At 42.3% G+C, this 21,450-nt stretch overlaps 1 protein-coding gene across 2 annotated transcripts; it reads right to left on the bottom strand.

Annotated features, from left to right (window-relative positions):
- Window positions 1-5,008: 5,008 nt before the first annotated feature.
- On the bottom strand, window positions 5,009-20,442 carry LOC119378937 (2',5'-phosphodiesterase 12). 2 transcript variants are annotated; one of them, XM_037648033.2, is made up of 8 exons: window positions 19,950-20,441; window positions 19,226-19,638; window positions 17,741-17,880; window positions 17,356-17,518; window positions 13,729-13,861; window positions 9,932-10,087; window positions 9,722-9,839; window positions 5,009-5,298 (listed from the first exon to the last, which is right to left on the bottom strand). In XM_037648033.2, exons 1-8 carry the CDS (start codon window positions 20,367-20,369, stop codon window positions 5,039-5,041), a joined length of 1,803 nt encoding a protein of 600 aa, XP_037503961.1. In that variant the 5' UTR covers window positions 20,370-20,441; the 3' UTR covers window positions 5,009-5,038. The 2 variants fall into 2 exon arrangements, with proteins under 2 accessions (XP_037503961.1, XP_049267737.1); XM_049411780.1 differs by lacking the exon at window positions 9,722-9,839 and having other exon boundaries at window positions 19,950-20,442.
- Between the last annotated feature and the right edge of the window lie 1,008 nt (window positions 20,443-21,450).

The following is a 21,450-nucleotide window of genomic DNA, read 5'->3' on the forward strand; positions in this document are numbered from 1 at the left end:
CTAGGGCACTCAAATTATAATGCGATTGAATTGTTTTATCAGTGCTCTTTCTCTATACGTTTCGACACCGTCTCCACAGCACATGCACCTGATGCCACTAACTCCTGTGACTTTATTTCCACTTGACTGCATGTCATGCGTATCGTTTTTAATAGTGGTGAACACTGAAGTTGCATATGCAAGGCTTGCTGCACTGCTGTGCTGTACAGCAAGGAATATCCCTGGTTGTGTGATTGACCACAGAAGCAGTAGCACCCATGCCACTGCTCCCGTGTTGTTTGCAAGTATATTTCCACATTGTTCCACTACTGTTATTGCTGTTTGTCAGTGAAAGATGTGCATTTGCTTTCAGAGTTTGAGCTACGGAGACAAAAACTTGCTGCAGTGCAGTTTGATTATTTCTGGTGCTACCTCTTTAGCCTTGCCATGGTGTTCTTTTCAAGGGTTGCAGCAACACAGGAACATTTCCACACACTTAAATCATGCACAGTTTGCATTACAAGAACTGAAAGCCGAAAACGGAGCCACTTGCACGCAAATTTGTGCAACCTTTGCATCTCATGCTGAAAGGACAGTATAACAAAAATGACTGCATTGAAGGATCACAGGTGTTATTTTTGTGACCTATACATCACTGGCTGAATTTTGTCTCCTGCTATAGCCCTGCGATTTCCCCTTGCCATCCGTAGAAACATCCAAATGGTTGTTATTCTCCACATAGTCATATTTGTAAAGTCGACTTGACACTCCATCTTTGTTTTGCCATACAGTGCTGTCATAATTGCTCTGTTGAGCCATGAGTAAGAGGAGACTGCTATGAGTTCTCAATAGCAGCACTCTACTTCGATTGGATTACCTGGCTTAGACTTTGAACAGTTTTGGAAAAGGCTATCTCAAATTTGAAGTCTGCAAATCTTTATGTAAAATGTAACAATGGCTCAAGGCACTTTGAATGGAAATACAGTCTACGTGTTACTCAATTTGCATACTTAGGTGAGCACATGCATGCTTTTAGAGGATCTAATAACCTGCCCGACAAGTTTACATATGACCGTCCCTTTATATTTTGTATACAGTATGTCGTGAAGTGAGGCGATAAGTCAATGTATAAGAATAGCACACAATCAGCATCCAACATTTCAAATATTGGAAGTGCAGCTAATAAGCTTGGATATTATGCAGTAGTGTGTTTAATAAAACATTTGTCTGGCTATTCAACTGAGCCTGACCTAACTTTGCCAAACCCAGGGTTTAAATTTTATCGACATTAAATTGAGGAACTATGCAACAATAAACTCCTGCATAGACTGCAATAAGCTTTCATTTACTGCATTTGTGCCATAATTAAACTGTGGTAACTTCAACACAAGAAAGATGCACAGTGACCTTTTCATGTACTCTCAAAACAAGAAGCCACTATACCTTCACGATATTAAAATAGTTTTTGGTAAGGTTTGATAATAGAATTGCTATTTGAATTGTAATAAACTAACTTTTTTTTTTCACTTGTGCTGTCTACTTCTATTTACTTGCTTAGATCGGCAGCAAAAGCGCAGACTTCAGTGCTAGTTGGCACAACATGGCAGAAGAATTAGTGACAGCTATCACCTTTGCAAAACAATAACTAGACATTCCAGCTTTCATTCGCACGCATACTTTGTCTACTTTAGGCCGTCAAAAATGTTGAATAGCAAAAACCTGAATCCATGAGCACAGCAGTACTCTGTGTTGTACTGCAAAGAAAAAAAGCGAAATAAAAATAAGCAGCGGTGGTGTACTTTACTGCAAACATGTCAGAGTAGCTTTCATGGCACAATTTAGCAAGGACCTTTCAAAATCAGTGTCTTTTGTTTAGCCAAGTAGCCCAACTTTGCGTGCTAACGAAGTTACCACAAAGTAAAGGGACTAGCGTAAGTTCGAGATGTTAGCCAGGATATGTGCCTAGCATGCTGTAGAGAATAAAACTAAAGCATTACATGAAATATGCACAGGCAAAGCAAATGCGTGCAATGCAGATGAAGACTCGTTTGAATGCATATGCTAGAAACTATCTATTCTATCTTGAGTAAGGCGAGTGCCCCAAAGGCAAGGTGAAGGCACTTTCTTTGCCATATGATAGCCCTGTGGTGAATGCATGTGTGATAAAAGCTTCTAGCGTGTTCTAGCAATCACTTGTGCAAAGTTTGTTTCTTCACAAACGTGTTGCAGGAACATTTCATAAATGGAAAATGGAGCTAACTAAACCACATCTGAGTGCATTGTACGTGCGGCAACTGCCTGTAATCAAAAACCTTGTGTTCATGGTTGTGGTTGTACTAACAATGGACAATTAAAGATCTTGAATTTTGTACTTCAGTTGTCTCGAATAAGCTGTAGTAGTCATTTCACACGGGTGGATAATGCACAGCACAACATCCAACAAACAGAGGCTCCAGGAAAAAAATGTGGCTCACTAAAATGTGGTAAATTTCAACCATTGTACAAGTAACATTCCTCTCGCTTTTTGTATAATTCTGCCCTAGTGAGAAAATGAAGGCATTGTTAATACAGAGAACATATTCTGGTATAGCTTCAAAACGCTGCAGCTCAGCATCATAGAATGTATTATGCATTGCATGAAAGCCACATTTTAATCCTTTCCAAAATGTTTCCTGCATGGTTTTCAAACAAGGCTAATCTCAGTCTTGCATAAGTATGCAAGGTATAGGACGTACCCCTCTGCAGCTTCATACTACATTTGTGTTGATGACAACTTTTGTTTTGAAAGTTTCCCATCAAAGTAGGCTCCCTTTGAAGCACATGTACTTCATAATTATGTAGTTATTGTATTGTGTGGAATTGATTGATTGAATATGTTATTATTAGTTGTAGTAGTATAATTTCTTTATTAATCTTTATATTTGCATGCCATTTTAGAAGGAGTTGACATGTTCAGAGACACTGTAGTCGGATGCAACTTTAGAAGGCAGGAGAGGCCCCGCCCAGACGACCGAAGCGCGGCAGCTGATCGCCTCCGCGACTAAAGAAATAGTCCCGCTCATGCACGCGCCGATCTTCTCCGAAGGCGGTACCACCGGCCGTCCGACTCATGACGCCAGTCCCGAGTGCGCGCCCATTGGAGCAGGCTTGTGTTCATCCGCCTTTGAGAAGGAAATGCCGCTGCCTTCTAAAGTTGTATTCGACTATAGGCATAGAGAATGTAAGGTAACGTAATTATAGCCTGTATCCAAAAAATGAAAAAGTTGTGTATGAGTTTTGTGACTCCAGCTCCCAGTCTTGTTGCTGTCTTCTACAGACCTCAAAGCACATTAATGTTAGTTGCGCATACAGGTGGCATAGATGGAATCGGAATATATTGCATGGTAGATGAGTGGAATATGCAATCTACAACTCCAGTGGAAAAAGTTAGCATAAGTGGACAATAACTGCAGCACCAAAACCTCAACAGGCCTCTAGACATTGTCTTGGACCGGGCTACCACCTTCATTCGATGCCACAACCACAACAATCACCTCACGCTTGCCGCTCTCAACGTACAATCTGTGCACGCGCATGTGCACGACCTGGAAAAAGACTCTCCACTCACAGAAACTGGCGTGTTAGCACTTTCTGAAACCTGGAGCGATGAGCCCACTGTGTCGTCCACAGCAAGCGGCTTCATTGCAGGTGCAGAGGTGTGGGCACATATAATAACACGGCAATGTGCAACTTCAACGTAGGCCACTTCCCACTTTGCCGGCTGCCAAACATAGAACACACACAGACAAGCAGCGGAATCGGCGAGATCTGCGTTGCGCACATCAATTACAATAACAAAGACATTCCGTTCGCCACCATCTACCCAAGAACTCTCAAAAACCCTTTCCACACATGCAAACGGCCCCCCTCCCGCCGCATGCTTCACATAACATCGATTCCCACGGCACGTGGGAGCTGTCGAATTTCTGCTGCAAAGCAGTTTACTGTTGTATTTTTTTTTTGCTGTCACTGGCCAGCTACAACTTAGCAATGGGACATTGTACGCCATGAGAAGTGTCACAGTGTTTTCACAGTGACAGCACCAGACCTGTTATACATTCCTTCCATTTGATATTGTAATAACAGTTGTACAGATACTTGAGGGGTGTTCATGCTGTTGGTTCCACTGGCATGTTGTAGTGGTATTGATGATGCATATGCAGTTCCATGTGAAGGATGAGAGGTCTCCAAAAACGCACAGTTTATTTGACTGCAAAAATCACAAATCCAAGTAGTGTGGATGCATCAATCGGCTCTGCAGAGGAGCTATTGAAGCACTCTACCTTCCATAGCTATCATGATCACTGTGCACTTACATATTAGCATTCCCGGTAATCAGCTGTGTGAATTGCAGTGCACACATTGGTCCGAGTGAAACAGACAGTAAACGTCACGCCGTCTTATCCTTTTATTGTGCACTCGCCATCAGTGTCTTCTCATGCATTATCAAGGCAAGACAGGTAGTGCTGCTGTCTGCATTCCTGTGTTGCAAAATGCCTGGTATGAGCCAGGTACCACTTCTACTGCACAGCAACAGTTGTCTCACGTGGTCCATCATGCCAACACGTCGCCCCTCCATGGGTTTACAGATCATCTGAGGAGTGCAACACTACACCTTGTGATCACTCTCATTACACCTTTGGGTCAAGCTAGGAGCTGAAACTGCAGATCTTTTTTCCCACGTAAAATCACTGCTTCCACTAAAAGTGATAATTTGAAGTTTCATCACTTTAGCTTGCCTTAATATTTGTCTTCATTGTCCCTGTTATCATTTGAAACCCACATTTTTACAGCTGACTAATTTGTTGCTGGCCCCATATGTGCCTCAACTTTAGCCATGCAGCAGCCATAGCATCCCATGACTTTAATCTGAAACCTGCAAGTATCAGCTTCTGTGATTAACCAGTACTTGGAGGACTGTTGCAAAATCTTGCAAAGTTTTAAAGAGGTCTTGAGTTATGACCATACCCTCAAAATGCAGGGTCAACATTGGAATCAAGAGAATATCGCAGTATTGAGTTCAAAGCCATCTGAGTGTGGCAACCTGTGCCACATGGTCAGATGGGAAGTGTGCGCTGGGCAGTGCTTCCTCTTGGGTCACCTGCTGATGAGTTGGCATAGGTACTACATGCTCCCGAACTAACTGCATGTAGTCGTAGAAGATGTAGTCCAAGCATCCCTGGAAGCCTTTGGTGTAGTTGGTGTAGGAAGGAATGCCACATGCACTTGCCAAGGGAATCTGCTGCCTTGCCTCCAGGCCCACCACAGCCTCTTCAACATCTGCATGCATAGGAACATTCTTTTTGAGCTTGCCAGATGATCAGAGCAGTCACTTTAAAATCATACATGGATTATGCAATCTACAACTCCAGCGAAAAAGGTTAGCATAAGTGGACAATAACTGTAGCATTAAAATCGCAACTAACATTCAAAATTCGGTATTTATGATGGGCTACTTTCTGCCGACCACCCTGTTTTAACAAATAGATCATGCGAATGATCAAAGAAAACTGTTCCAACGGGTGCACAGGTGCTTCCAGAGAGACATGTAAGCTTCATGGCATCATTGCATATGTGTTTTTGCCTTTGCGTTCATCAAGGTTTTCATAAAATAAACAACGGGCTGTTGTTCAGTTTTAGGCTTTTTGCTCCAGCAAAGACGGGGTCGATGACTCTGGAGTCTTTCCTTCCCCATTGTGGTGTTTGTCATCTATATATGACATAGATGCTGCTCGAACTTTGTCAAGAGGTTGTCAATGTTCTGATTATTCAGTGTTGTACCTTCTACTGCATTTGCATGAGAATTCATCTTCACAGTGAAAACTTACCTGATGCTAGAAATGAGTCAAGGAAAAAAGTTAACTGTCAATCCACTTTTTATTGAATTGCACCTTTCTTCATTAGAATGGATGCAGAATGGTAAATACTTGCATTCAAATACTGACATTTTAATTTGACGTGGCTAGGGATGGGCGAATAGCAAATTTGAGGTTCGAAGCGAATCCGAAGCGAATAGTGATTTGGTCGAATAATTTCGAATCAAATAGTTCAAATAGCATACAGTGCATATTATTATGAAAAATGAGCGTTTTTGTCATGACCCTTGCACAATATTTTTAAGAATTGGAACTAGGTATGAGCGAATGTCACTTTTTTGGTTTGAAATGAAGTGGAAGCAACCTTGAATAGTATCAAGATTTGAATAGCAGTAGGGTGCAGGTTAGAAGTGGTACAATATGTTACAATTTAAAAATGACTATACTTAGCGCATATAAGCCCATATAACACGATTTAAACTTAAAAAAAAAATGTGCACTTAACCTTGAAGTGTGGCTTCGCGGCAGTGCAGATTTCTCCTGTAAAGGTGGTTTTACGGTACATCAACCTGACGCTGCAGTGAAACCACCTTTACAGGGGTTTATGTGCGATCAAACATACATATTCGTTCATTTCGAATACTTCGAAATTTCGAATAATATAAATTCGTATCGAAGCGAATTCGAATACTGTAATATTCGTTCGAATATTCGAAACACCCGAATATTCGCCCATCCCTAGACGTGGCAATCCTTGCCCATTTTATCAGCAGTTTGAATTGAAGAAGAATGTGTTATTTGAACAGTCTATAATACAATGCCTTGAGATGGATCAAAGCAACCTTGATTGACATTTACTTTAAAAGCAGTTGACATTTGATCAAACTTGCTGCCAGTAAAGGCACATTCGATTCAATAATATGCTGGTGCTGAACCAATGGTCACGGCACTGGATAGGTTGGCAAGTAAATGCTCAGTTTTAAAAAAAATTAAATAAAATAAAAGATCTCACACTGAGACTTTTTTTTTCTTTTCTGGTGCACGCATTTGTCTGCATTCTCCTTTTTCTCACCATATAAGACCACACCCCGATTTCCATACCAGCACACCATTGAAGTCTGAATTCAGATAGGCCACTAAAGATGCAGCCACATACAACCAACATATACCTGCGGGCTACATGTGGCCCACGATTGTATGTTGTGTGCCCCTGCTCTAGAGAAGTGTGATTTCAAATGGAAGGCAATGTCTCAACAGATTTGCTTCTTGGTGTGAAAAAGACATGGGCTATCACTGAGTCGTAAAGTTGAACCACTCACTGAAGAGGACGCCATATGTAAGGAACAGATAGGCAAGAGTGAAGAGTGCAAGACAAGGAAGTACCTCTGTATTGTTTTTAGAACTCTGGCTTGCTCGGTTCAAATATGCACTCATGAAATGGACAGCAAAGCAAAGGAAAGAAACAAAAGGATCAGTGGAAAAAAAAAAGAACTTAGAGTGGAGTCATTGCACCTACTGCCATGCATTACATGAGCACAGCAAAACAGCATAATCAGCACTTATGCTGTAAGTAGACTGAGCTGCTAAAGCACAAACAATTAGCATGTGATTATGCCATGAGTATGTGAACAACAGAGAATAATGCAACATGTCGATGTTGAAACTGACAGATTCCAAATTAGAGCAAACAAGCATCTGGCAGCGAACTGTATGAAGCATATCTGTGCTGATTCATGTTTACCGTGGTTTAGCCTCAGCAAGCCATCATTGGCAAGCTGACACCTTCATGTTTGGCTTATGTACCTCTTATGTCCCTATCCCTAACATTGATGAGAAATCATCAAACAGTTGCTGAACTGATGAAGATAAGTCCCTTTGTCGAAACATTCGCTCCACGACGTTCCTTGTTCAACGACTTCCCATCAATTCAAGCCTACCTCTTCCCCTGAACTTCTATCGTTTGCATACCTGACATTATTAGACAGATTTATCGATTATCACAGAATGAAAATGTTGCTAAAGCCAATGTTTAGATTAGGGGGCTTGTCTTCACCTTCATGAAGACATTCTCATGTTCGTTAGGGCTCCAGCGATATTCCTTGTTCAGCAACTTTTCATCGCTTCAAGCTTCCATCTTTCCTGTGCACTTCCCTTGTTTGCAGTTCTGACGAAGTCATTTCCAGCTAGCTGATGCACAAAGCATAACACACAGACTCAGTGTTTGTCTCCATATGTTCATGTGGTAACTACTAGGGATGGGCGAATAGTAAATTTGAGGTTCGAAGCGAATAGTGATTTGGTCAAATAATTCCGAATCGAATAGTTCGAATAGTGCTCACCACATATTATTAGGAAAAATTGAGCATAGCCTTCATGACCCTTGCACAATATTTTTAAGAATTGGAACTAGGTATGAGTGAATGTCACATTTTTTGGTTTGAAATGAAGTGGAAGAAACCTTCAGTGGGGGGTATCAAAATTTGAATAGCAGTAGGGTGCGAGTTATAAGTGGTGCAATACGTTAAAAGTTAAAAATGACTATACTTAGCGCATATAAGCCCATATAACTGGCTGTTAAATTTTAAAATATATGTACACTTAACCTTCAAGTGTGGCTTCGAGGCAGTGCAGATTTCCCCTGGCAGGGTGGTTTCACGGTACAGCAACCCGACGCTGCAGTGAAACCACCTTTACAGGGGGTTATGTGTGGTCAAACATGCATATACAGTAAAACCTCGGTGATACGAATCTTGGGGGGGTTACCAAAAATATTCGTATCATCCGAAATTCTTATCACCAGAAAACATGGGAAATTAGTATGCGATAAAAGAAAGTTGCCATACATTTTGATTTAGTGTTTCTCAGGGCCGCAGCGACGTCATGAACAGCTCTGAATGATTGCCAGTAAAGTTTTTAGACGACAGCGATCATACTTGTACTCGTAAATATACGGTGCATGCGCGCGTGTGTAATTAGTGAACCAGATGTGTTGTGCTCCGTGACCGCTAGTAGCTCCTTCCCAATCTTACTACACTTTTCTGCATGACACCAGGATACTGCGGCGAAAGTGACTTAAGAAGCGCTTTGCACACGATATATAGAGGCCAAGCTCTTTTGCCAAGACCGTCCGCTTCGTCTCTTGGGGTCTTCATCCACCTTTAATGGGACTTCAGGACGGACCCGCAGCCGAAGTTTCAGTCTTGTTTCATAGAACGTCTGATTGCGGGTACATGGCTTGCATCGACGTGGCAGGCACGTGTTAACACAGTACAAAGACGCTGCTGCATCGAGCACAGGAGCACGCGTCAACGCGTTGGAAAAAAAAAAAGCGCGACGTCGTCACCTGTAATCTAAACGCGAAGTCGCCTAAAGGCCTCCAAGATTCGCGGACACTATCTCGTAGGCAACGACGCACCGCTGATGGTCGCGCAGCGCGCATGCCCGCGCGTGATTGCCGGGTCTTCCGCGACAGCGCCTGTTCGTACCTGTGCGCTAGCGTACGTTCGTATCAAACATCGCTGGGTGCAAATCGGTTCGCAACAACCGTACTCCAATACATTGCAGGCTAATGGGCCTTGGCCGGGACCACAGAAAAATTCGTATCACCCCGAAATTCGTACGAGCCGTGATCGTATCACCGAGGTTTTACTGTATTCGTTCATTTCGAATACTTCCAAATTTCGAATAATATAAGTTCGTATCGAAGCGAATTCGAATACTTTAATATTCGTTCAAATATTCGAAATGGCCGAATATTCGCCCATCCCTAGTAACTACGAAGTTCTTATAGCATATCCTATTTGGTATTTATGCATATCAGCTGTTAAGTTGAAACTTCAACATGAACTTTGGAATAGTTTTTGAAAACGCAATAACTGTGCACTCACTGCTACACCAGTCTCTGCTATCCGGTGGTACATATCCAGAAGTCATAAGCTGATACACTCCATACGCAGGACAACTGTTGAAGTCTCCAGCAAAGATGACAGCAGGCACAACGCCGTACTGCAATGTTCAAAGTGAAATTAACAGACAAAAAAGTTTGTACTCCCGTGACAATGTGTACTAGAAGAAAGGCTGCTGCAGATGATGCTCACCTCTTCTGTATATTTCCCTTGCAACCATTCAACTAGTCGTATACAGCAGTAAGCCTGGAGCAGCCTGATGTGGTCAGAATCTGGGTGGTAGTAAAGGTGCGTGTTGGCCACCAAAAGCAGTCTTCCAGGCATTTCTAGAGGCTCCAAGAGTAAAATCTGCATGCAAGGTGAAAACTGCAATTGTGAATATTGCAAGTGATCTTTTTTTTTTATTATACCAGTAGTATATGAGTTTGCCAATAAATGCTGTCTTGCCACTTCTATAACAAATGACATTGGAAATTCAATATTGGGCTGCTGTTGTTGTGCACCATGTTAGTAAATATCCAGGCAGCGTGCCAAACTGTTCCTAACTGTTTGCATCAGAGAGCAGAACAATTACCACAAGGGCTCTATAAAGTATGAAGTTGCCTCTACAACATATCTTTCTTTTTCTAAAAATTGAAAGAAGGAAATGGGGCTTGCTACATTTATTTGCACACCCTCACATGTCAACCAAGCTACGTGGTAGAAGATTAAAGAAACAGATGCAAGGAGAAATGCAGCGTTGATAGCACAGGCCCAACTACATGCCATACTTCCAAGCTATGACTGTGTAAGTAAGAAACAATTTACAAGTCAAGAGCCCATCAATATGCTCGCTACTCTAAAGAATCACTTTAAAGCAAGAGTGTGAACACAAAGCACCTTAGGAGAAAGTATGGGTATGCAGGTACGATTCAGGATGACCGTCAATTCGTATGTTCACAAAGCACCTGGCCACTATGAAGGCAGCTTTTCATGAGCTACTCTGATAGATCAGCAATTTTTCAATTACCGAAAGCTACACACGCTGGCAATGCAACTGGCAGGCTAACGACTCCAAGTGCAGGAAAGTGAGAGCATCACAAGCCAAGCCATTCACACAAAGAATATGAAAGGACAAGGACATGGCTCCTTGCTTTTGTGGTGTTTGATCTTTACATTAAGAGTGTTGTTTCTTGGGCTAGTTGGCACTGCATGCTGGTTATTGGGTTGCTCTTGTTGGGCATATCATCCTCAAGCTAACAAACGTCTCCTGTCATTCAGTTCCTCACACTCAAGTTGGTGAAGCAAGGCATTGTAAGGCTCTGTTAGACAAACACAGTTCAAAAGTCTTGTGGTCATGTGGCAGAGACCAGCCTGCAAGAGGCACATCTAACTTTGGCAGGATACCCAACCCAGTCGCTTGTCTTAGTAGCAGGCGGCGTGCAAAAGAAAGTACAAAGTCTGGATAGCATGCCGGAGAACGTGTCCAGCAAAAAGAAGAATCTGGTGGTCATCGCGCACATTCACAAAATCTCATAGAGACTGAAAAAAAGTGCAGGCCAAGTTGGCATCAAGGTGATTTCCTTGGCACCAGAAAAGTTACAGAACTCGTGAAAGTTAACTGAACCTTTATGTGAAAAGTCGAGAGGATGTCAGAAGCATCAAAACCTTTTGTGGCCTGTGCAGAAAGGGTGACTTGCAGCATACCACTGACATGTAGTGCAAAGTACACTGGCCAACCAGGCAGATCTATTAATGGCCACCTAAGAGAACACAAATAAAACATAGCACGGTACAGAGATGGGAGTCTCTAGACTCATTGTAATGACTGTGGTTGCTCACCCTTGTTTGGAATTGCTGCATAACCAGCCACAATAAAGATAAAAGAAGGTGAGAGATTATAGAGGCAAAAGCTATAATCAGCGAAGGGGCCACATGTGTCGGCACACCTTCTGGTGCATTGTCATGGAAAGAAATTTTTTTCTTGAACTCAAGGATGAAATAGCAAGAGCCACATGGTGTACGATGGCATGTATAAATGAACACAGGAATTTCAATAAAGATCAGTTGCTAGAACGCTCCCGTTTGCGATTTTCTATGTGCCTCACTGTGTCCCTGTCTTCAACGAGTGGAACCCAAAAACCAGTCACACTACTTGAATGTCTCAGTTTGAAAAATTATATCCTTCTTATTCATTAAGCAAGCCCCCCCACGGTGGTCTAGTAGTTATGGCGCTCGACTGCTGACCCGAAGGTCGCGGGATCGAATCCTGGCCACGGTGGCTGCATTTTCGATGAAGGCAAAAATGTTTTGAGGCCCGTGTACTTAGATTTAGGTACACGTTAAAGAACCCCAGGTGATCAAATTTCTGGGGCCCTCTACTATGGCGTCCCCCATAATCATATCATAGTTTTGGGACGTTAAATCCTAGATATTATATTCATTAACCAACTAGCCCAGCAACAAGGTTTTTATATGCTTGAACACTGTTGCATTACACGCTTTTTCTACATCTCTTCTGCCAATGAAAAAAGCATGGGCACTGCCATAACTGCATTTCCCAGGACCTCAATAAAGTTCATCGTACCGTACCATACTTATACTATTAGACAAAAGGCAGCTTATCAAAGTATTATGTTTTGTATGGTTCGTAAAAGCTTGCAATCTATACTTGGTGGCTTTATTGTTGTTTACCCCTTTCACTGTTGGGTGTGTCTGGCCATGATGCACCCACAGTGTTGGCGTAATTTCGGGAATATCAGGGAAGCTTGACATAATCAACTTCTTGCGCATGCGGTTGAAGAGTTACGCTCGCAGACGGTTCGGAACGTGATGCGTCAAAAGGAAACAGCGTGGGTGAGAAATCTTTCTTCCACATATTTTTAGATTGCTGTGCATGCTTCCGGGATAATGGCCCCACCGTGTCAACATCAGTATCTGAAACCTGCGGTAGATGGCAGAACAACCCTTGTACCCATAGTTGCACCCTTGTACCCGTAATTACACGCGTGCCGCCTGGCCCAAGAGAGTAGCGCACGCGGAGCGACCATACCCGCCAGCAGAGAAGGGTGGGTGTGGTCACTCCGTACTCTTTAATATACGAACCAACACAGCACGGGGTGAAAATACGAGCTTCTAGAAAGATTCGACAGATGGCGTGATTAGCAGAAACACGCCAGCTTTGCGCTTTGACGTGAATTTTTCAATGCACAATGGAGAACGTACCGGTACGTCAGTGACAGCGAAAGGGTTAATGCAGTGGTGAAAGACAGAGAGCTTGCAAACACTTACCAAGCTCTGTGAACCCAGTCATGCCCAGCATACAAATCAAAGAACACCTTACTAAACCTTTTGTATGAAAGCACACATCAACAAATTGGCAAAATGGAGATATCCATTTATTTTTAGATAATATTTAAATATTTGAATTTCAGCTACTTCATTTCATGCCTTATGCAACCTTCAAACATGACACCATCATGCTACCTCCTCTTTTAATTGGTTATATGACAAGTTTCAGTGGTGAGCAAGGAGCTTTTAACACTTAAAATATTGCATGGCAGAAAAGAGTGTCTAAATGGATTCACTTAGCATACGTGCCAGCTAGTAGAACAAAGAACTTCTTTCGCTCTGCCAAAGTACAACTGCTTAGTTTCTTTTTGCAGTTTGCAGCATGCTAATCACACAGAGTGTTAACATCTTTATGTTATGTACTATGCCCAAATGAGCATAATAAAATTTCACTTGGATCCTAGAAACTGCTGAAGATGACTTTGGATAAGCACAAGTAGGTTTTGTAATTAAAACATATATTAAGGCACCAGAGGTGCAAGAGATATGGTGCAAGACTATATGTAATAATTTCACAAATGGGAATTCAGCTGACCACATAATGCTGTAAAAGCCTTGCCATGAGGCTGTTCTGATAATTACTTCCAGGTGTGTTAGCAAGACACAATTAAACAGAAAAGCTTGTGAATAATATGAACAATTAAGGTGCTTAATATTACCTGGAGTGCTGTTGGAAGATTTAAGATTCGATCCCTCAGTTGCTCGTTTTTGTTGATGCTGGCCAAAATGTCTGACAGCACTGGCTCCTGTGTCATTTCCGTTGCCAATACAATACTGCGCTCATGAAGTGCCCTGTAGAGCAAGAGGAAATGGGAGTCTGATCAACGTAGGGCTACTGATAATGAAGCATAGTAACAATTATATCAGTTATTTATAGCACAAAATAACTTCAGGACACACTTTTTAGTTTTTACTGTGGGCTTGGACTACAAACATTAAAGCAGCTCACAAAAAGTCTCCAGAAAACAGTAAATTTCAGGAAAGGACCAACCCTTCAACCCCTGTGGCTAAGTTGTACTTGTCATTGGAGGCTGTACAAATATCGCCAATAAAAAGCTGTGCTCATTTACTCTCAGCATCAAAAACAGGTTACGGTCAGCAATTGGCTTTGGGTTCAATTTTCATCTCCAAAAAGGCAGTAGAGCTTTGAAAAAAATGTATCTTTGCGTGTTTGCCTCATGTTTAGCCTGGAAAAGGTGATTTAAGGGGGTGGCACATATGAGGAATGCAGAAAGCAGAGAAATTTCCAGAAAGAAGAGCTGTTTCTTGGTGTAGTTATCCGAAAGCAGCATTGTTCAACACTCTGTGAGCGAGTTCAGCATTTCATACGACCTCGTATATGTCTTAGAAAGCAAGTCAGAGTTTACTAGTGAATATAAAAGGTCTTCAGGCAATGACACGAGCAATGGCGACGATGATGATGCAACAGCAAAGAAAAACAGTCACTTAGCAAGTGAAAACGTGATTAGTGCAGAATCAAAGTAATCCACAACAGCCTGGAAAAAAAAATATAGAAAGAAATACAATGCCAGGATAAACGAAATTAATTTTCTTCTACAAACATCGATCTAATTTTTGCTGAGGAACAACCAAACAAATCAAAATTAATTAACTCAAAATGGTTTAATGGTGATGGTACAGAATAACACAGAAGCTCTATGCCAGTATTCAAAGGGGGAGTGACAACATTCCAACGCTCTCTGTGTCTTGTTTTATAGCAATGCTCATTTGTTTACAAATGTGCTAGGGTGTCTAAATTATGTATATTATTTCTCACTTCATATTTAAATCTAGAACTCAACCGATAATAGTATAGTTTATGGGCTGTTATAATACAGGTTTTATGGAAGAAGCCTGTGGTTGTTGCATAATACTCAGCATTGTAAACATTACGTAGATACTGTTTCTGCATAACGTAAATTTTTTGTAGATTAGAAAATGTAGTTGTACCCCAGACAAGTTAAGTTGGCAATAGTTAACATGTGAATAGAAAAGAGAATTGTAAACTAATATTTTAAGTTTTGGAGAGAGAACGTATCTGAGTCTACCGACTCTACCAGTTATTCGAGCTAGTTTTGTTAGTACCAAATTTACGTGAGATTCCCATGACATGCGCGCACTAAATACAACGCCAGTACGATGTATCCCATTATTATGGTATGCCTTGAGAAAAAGCTGCCCTTAAGAGTAGCAAACAAGAAATATATTCAGAATCGGAATGAGACAAATAATTACAGCTATGGTGTGGAACCGCCTCTAATGCAGGACCCTGCGTATGCCTGTGCATATGCATTGCGAGTTATAAAAAACTCGCTGGTGTTTGCACACATGTAGCCTGTGAGAAGGATCTTTTTTTTTTAATAGTAAACAAAAATTTGCAAAGCTGACACTTTTGTGTAGCACTTAAAAAGAAATAATAATAATATAAAATTAATACATCTGCATAATAATGTCAAAAGAAACACGAAATGTACATTTCACAGAACCTCATAATAATCGGGAAGCAACGGTTCTCAGTATAAAGAAAACAAGAATTTTAGTCTTTTGTGAGTCCATTTCATGCATTGAAGCTAGCGTTTGACTTTGTGACGCAAAGGTCGAGTGCACATGCCCAGCAGTAAACATAATTTTTCATTCAATGTTTTGCTTCAGGCAACACGGCTTCACCTCTTCTCTTGCTCAATTGGTGTTGAAGATCTGGTATTGATTTTTAAGAAGGAAGGTCACCATCAAAGGAAAGTCACTGCTTGTGAGCACAATTCTAAACAACTGGCTTGTTGGTACTTGTTGGAAGTGGTAACTGTTCTAAACATCAAAATTTACAGTTTTGCGTGTCGAACATGCGGTAGTCCTTTTTGAATATGCTTGAGAGGGAAAAAACTTTGACAGCTGAAACAAACTTACTGACAAATAGCCAGGGGCACCCACCACAGTGGTCTAGTGATTATGGTGCTCGACTGCTGAGCCGAAGGTTGTGGGATCGAATCCCGGCAGCAGCAGTGGTGTTTTCGATGGAGGCAAAAATGCTTAAGGCCCGTGTGCTTAGATTTAGGTTCACATTAAAGAACCCCAGGTGGTCAAAATTTCCAGAGCTCTCCACTACGACGTCCCTCATAATCATATCGTGGTTTGGGGACGTTAAACCGCAACAACTACTATTAAATAGTCAGGGGCGGCACCAGGATTTCTTTACTAGGAAGGGGGAGGGGGAATGTCAAGTGAGTTCCCTCGAGGAGGCTGGTAACTTATGCGGTGTGTTTCGTCTATTCGACTATGCTCTTGGAGGGGCAGGGGGGGGGGGGGGCAGACAGAATCTTCGAGGGAGGGCAGCTGCACCCCAGTGCCCCCTGCTGGCGCTGCCCCTGCAAATAGCTGACATTTGATTCCTATTATTACCCTATAATACAGTTAGATCATGAATAGTGCAATGAAATGCTGGCTCCTGACTTGTAGCTGGTACCACTCTGATTTTAAAATTTTCACGTTGCTTTTTTATCGTCGGAGAAAGCAGTGCAAGAAACGGAAACAAGGAAAGGAGCAGATGTACATACAGACTGCACCATGTATGTGTGCTTTGCTTGTTTACGTTTTTTGTGCTGCTTTCTACGATGATGCAGTACCAACCTGCCCAGCAAACCACTCTTAGATGTGAAAATGGGTAAAAGCCAGTACATAGCCCTTTCCATTGGCTATGTACTGGATAACACTATGTGCCTGAGAAACAGTTATAAATCGAACATTGAAGTCATTGGTGACTGCTAGTAGATTTGAATAGGCGTGGAAACGAAAAAAAGTCAAAGTTAATATACACAGTTGGACGCATTTACAGTCGCTCACTCATTCAACAAACCTTATGCAAGACAACACCTAAGAGTGTTCAGCTGCACACCGCATGTTAAGTGTAATTGTTCTGAGCTTGTGCCCTCTGAGTTTTTGTTCCGTACAACCTGCTTTGCATTTCAAGGTCGCACATTATCAATGAACAAATTATTTGCAACTTACAATAAATTTCACAATGGTGATAATCAAGTGGCATGAAAATACCAAGCCACTTTTCAAGACATTTGAAACAAAAGAAAGAGATCAGTAAGACCACTATAAACAGAGCATCACAAATAAGCAATTTTCTTACAAAAGATAAGCACCCTTTTTCACCATCAGCGAGAAAATGCGAGAGGTGCACTATACTAATTTGCTGTGTTATTATGCACATAACAGAATTTTACTTGTGTGCATGTAATATATAGCAAAATAAAGAGAACATTACACATATTTAATTACAGTACCTGAATTTTGATGATCTGTAGAAACAAGCCACCCCTTCTGCCATCGGGCTACATTTTTCTGTGTAGTAGCCACTAAAGCCGTGATCTCCAAGTATTGGCTCTAGGTCTTGTTGAAAAACTCTACGATCAACTTCCTGAAGGCACACCAGGTCTCCCTTGTAGCCTGCAGAGGCATAATAGTAACATTCTTTCTTATTTGCAACTGTAGCAGTGGAATGAAACTAGGACACCTGATACAGTTGAATTCCAGTAAATGAATAGAGGTTAATTTAGCACATTGTTTAAATTTACTTGGGCAATAATGAAATGCAATTTCAGCAATATGCAAGAATATTTATTATAATACACAATAATCTGAGTGTTCATTGAAAGAAAAGCAGCTTACCCAGTAGCTCTTTCACAAGCAACTGTTTCCTGTAGCTTAAGTCAAGGGCATATGCTGCACAATATGGAAACAGTTCAGACCTCGTGAACTTGGTGTCGGCATATACATCGGCAAGGAGGTTGTAAGAAATGCATCGGAACCTGTGGCAGTAATGAGAGGAAAAAGTTGCAGTGCTGTTTAGAGGCAACCTAGTTCAAAGCAATGCATGTTAAGCTTTCAGGAACCAGCATGATGGTTTGGTATACTGACTCCTGGATTTGTAATAGCAGAGGCTAGATTTCTGCCATTGTGCAACAAGCACTTAATCTTTGTGTCCCAACAACAGCGTCGTAACGCACAGCCCGGCAGGCAGAACAGCTTTGTGTAGGAAATCCTGCATGCGTGTCCTCCTGTAGGAGAACACATATGGACAGAGCTTGGCTGGACTCGTCAAGGGCAGCAAACATTGCTATAGGTGCATGTCATTGCCCAAAATGTCCCATCATTTTTGTGGCATCAGCTTATTCCCCCACCCCAATTATTATAAAGCCTCCCAAATCTTATATAATAACATGTGAGCATTGCCCATATGGCATGGGACTGCCTAATAATAGTGCAAAGCAGCAAGATTGGCGACAGTAAGCACTAGCACGTAACGTACATTCCAGTACCCAAGCACCACCTACCACCCTTTTTACTTCAAAAGGACACATACCCTGTCAGGGTGTCTCTTATATTAAACTACTGGATCTGCATATGTGCCATAGAACTAATAAGAAAAATAAATAAATAAATCAAAACAAAGGCAATTGATTAGGATTGATTAGGCATTTTTAGTGAATAATAGGGTTACAAATGACAGGGCTAGTGCATTCCTAAAAGTGAACAGCATAGCAGACAACACTTGCACTAATATGCGTCATGGATTTGTGTGTACTATTGTGCACTTTGGTGCTTCTCACTATTATAAGGCACTGATATTCCATGTTGCCAAGGCTCGTACAAAATTATTTTAAAATTTGGGATGCTGTATACTCAAACTGTCGTCATGCCTTCTGTCCAGTGCTGGATCCCTAAATACAAGCAAACAAACAATGACAGAAAATGTGATGAAACTGTGCAGCACTGTGGAGTACCTGCTGCACAGTATATGAAGCTCCAGCTCTAAGCAAGACAGGATAAAATGCCGCTAGCACGTTTGCAAGTTATTTTGGGTCTTGTCCAACTTGCTGCACATGACATAAAGCTTGAAGCTTACTTTAGTGATACAAATATGTTTCATGGTTCACGTTTGACTGAATCATAATGATGGTACTTCATTTTAAAGTGCACACGTCACATGCAGCCTCTCACGAGCTATGAACAAAAAATATGGCGTACGTTTTATTTGCTTCGAGTCAATGTTAACAATTTTCTTCACTAGCTGAGTACAAAAACAAACGGAACGGAAGTTAATAAGGCAGATTTCAAAGAAACTTAACTAAATTAAGCTGTCTGGAAACATACCTTCTTGGTGCAGTGAAGAAAGGCGTGAAATACTGCCTCACTTCAAACGGACATATACCAGGGCCTGCCTCAACAGTAGAGGTCGAAACCACTTCAACTGGCATGCCCTGCCCTGCGTAAGGTGTCAGTGTCAGAAGCACATGGCGTCCAATGTCCGATGCAGCTGGCGTTAGGAATGGAGCACTCTGGTGCGTGTTGACGAACAGCATGCTGTTTACTCTCCGCACTTCATGACTCGGTGGCTTTTGCCCCTTTGTAACGCTCATGTACCAGGTCAGTTTCCAGTCACACAAGCTGCAATTCTCCAATTCAATGTGCACATAAGCTGGAAAGCCCACCATGAAGTACTTAGGGAGGCGAACACTTCGCACAGTGGGTGCATTTACTGCGATCACGTACCGCTGCTCACCAATCTGAAAGGTGAAAGAACATGGTAACACATATTTAACTGATGGTGCTACCGGCACGGAACAGTTTTGAACGCTCGGAAACTCTGGCTTCGGTGTATTGGCATGTTTAACAGCACGAGATATCGCCGTATACTTGCCAAATAAAACAAGGGACAGTGTCAAACCAGAGCTGCTCTCTTAAAAGCAACGCCATTCAACCAACGGGCATCCAGAAAAACAATTGTAACGTTCAACAGATTGCTCGACACGGTTGGGTCGAACGATCAACCTTCGAGGGAAAAAAAAAAACTATTATGGGGGAAAACTTTAATCACCTGCAGTACCGAACCATCTTTCCAGGCATCGCTGTTCGCCACATCTCCGGACACGGGCAGACCATCGTGTTCCAAAGAAACTGACAACTCCGGTCGCAAATCGATTTTCGAAGCATCGTCGTTTGAGGAGCCATCTTTCTTTCTTTTCCGTTTCTTTTTTCCCTCTTCAACGTTGGTAATGTTGAGCGCTATCCTACCGAGTACTACACGGAGCTCCTCTGCGGAATCGCGATTTAAAGTGTACTGCCGTTCTGCGAGGTCCCCTGAAGCATACTTAAACGACAAACGTAGCCTGGTGCTTTCGGAGTCGTAATTAACGTAAGCGAGCTTCTCCGCTGCGACGACAGCGGACGACATTGTGATCCTAAAGTGCAGTGTGAAATGTACTAATTTCGGCGTCACAAAGCGTGCAAATATCATTGCTTGTCATATGGTCATCTGTTCATTGAAATACGATGGAATGCGAAAGCAGCGAAACAACGTGAACACATGTGCGCTGCCATTTTGCCATTCGTTGCCAACAGCTTTTTTGTAATGAACGCAATTTAGGGACTGCTATTTTTTATTGAGCTATGGTTCGCTCACAGTCGTAACATCACTCAGAAGGTTATATATGGCATTAAGTGCCGTCTGCTTTCGTAACACTGCGATAAAAATTTCTAGAGAGAAGACTAATCTTACAAACTTGGCTGCTATGACGTGTAAGTTTTTGCGATCGCTTCCTCCACTTTTGGATCATGCCTTTGAGATTCGCATCTATTAATTAAAAGGCGCTACTGACACCCATTTTTGAAGCTGAGTTTACTCTTTCATACAAATTTCCTGTATGTGGAGACGGGTCTGAGCAAGTGTGAAGCTTAGAAAATGCTGATAAGATTAAAGTCAATTTTCGCATAGCGCACCTACTGACATCGACACTATTATATTACAGTCGCAGCCCGTTTTATGTCCGCGCGTATTTCAAAAAATTGTTTGAAAATGTTCGCGCAGTTCATTTTCGTTTTTTGCCCGAGTGCGACTTGGCAGCTTATGTTTTGAGCGTATACATACCCGTCGGTGGTGTCGTGAATTAGTACAATACCGGCGGCGTCAGCGTGAGTGCTCCAAGAGCGGCAGGCCTAGTTTTGACAGCCCCGTCGCGGGTTTCCCCCTCGGGTGAGTCTTAACAGTGCAGATCGTTCAAGAAAGACTTCTGCTGGCGCACTGCGTTAGGCAGACACCAGGGGCGTAGCCAGGCGGAAGGGGGGGTGTTCAACACCCTCCCCCCCTCGAAATTTTTGCTTTGCTTGCGCACATAGAAACGCACGCACGAACATACATAAAGTATGGTTGAACCTCCCCCCCCCCCCCCCCCCCCCCCGAAAAAATTTCTGGCTCCGCCCCTGGCAGACACCAACATTGACGGTGCGGTAAACTGGAGAGCATGGTAGTGACGGCGAGCGGGGAGGCGTCGGCGGGGAAGCGACCGAGCAGCAGGAGAGCTCGGATAGCCGGAACACGG

The sequence above is a fragment of the Rhipicephalus sanguineus genome, chromosome 1 (genome assembly GCF_013339695.2).
Source record: "Rhipicephalus sanguineus isolate Rsan-2018 chromosome 1, BIME_Rsan_1.4, whole genome shotgun sequence".
NCBI classification, from domain to species: Eukaryota; Metazoa; Arthropoda; class Arachnida; order Ixodida; family Ixodidae; genus Rhipicephalus; species Rhipicephalus sanguineus.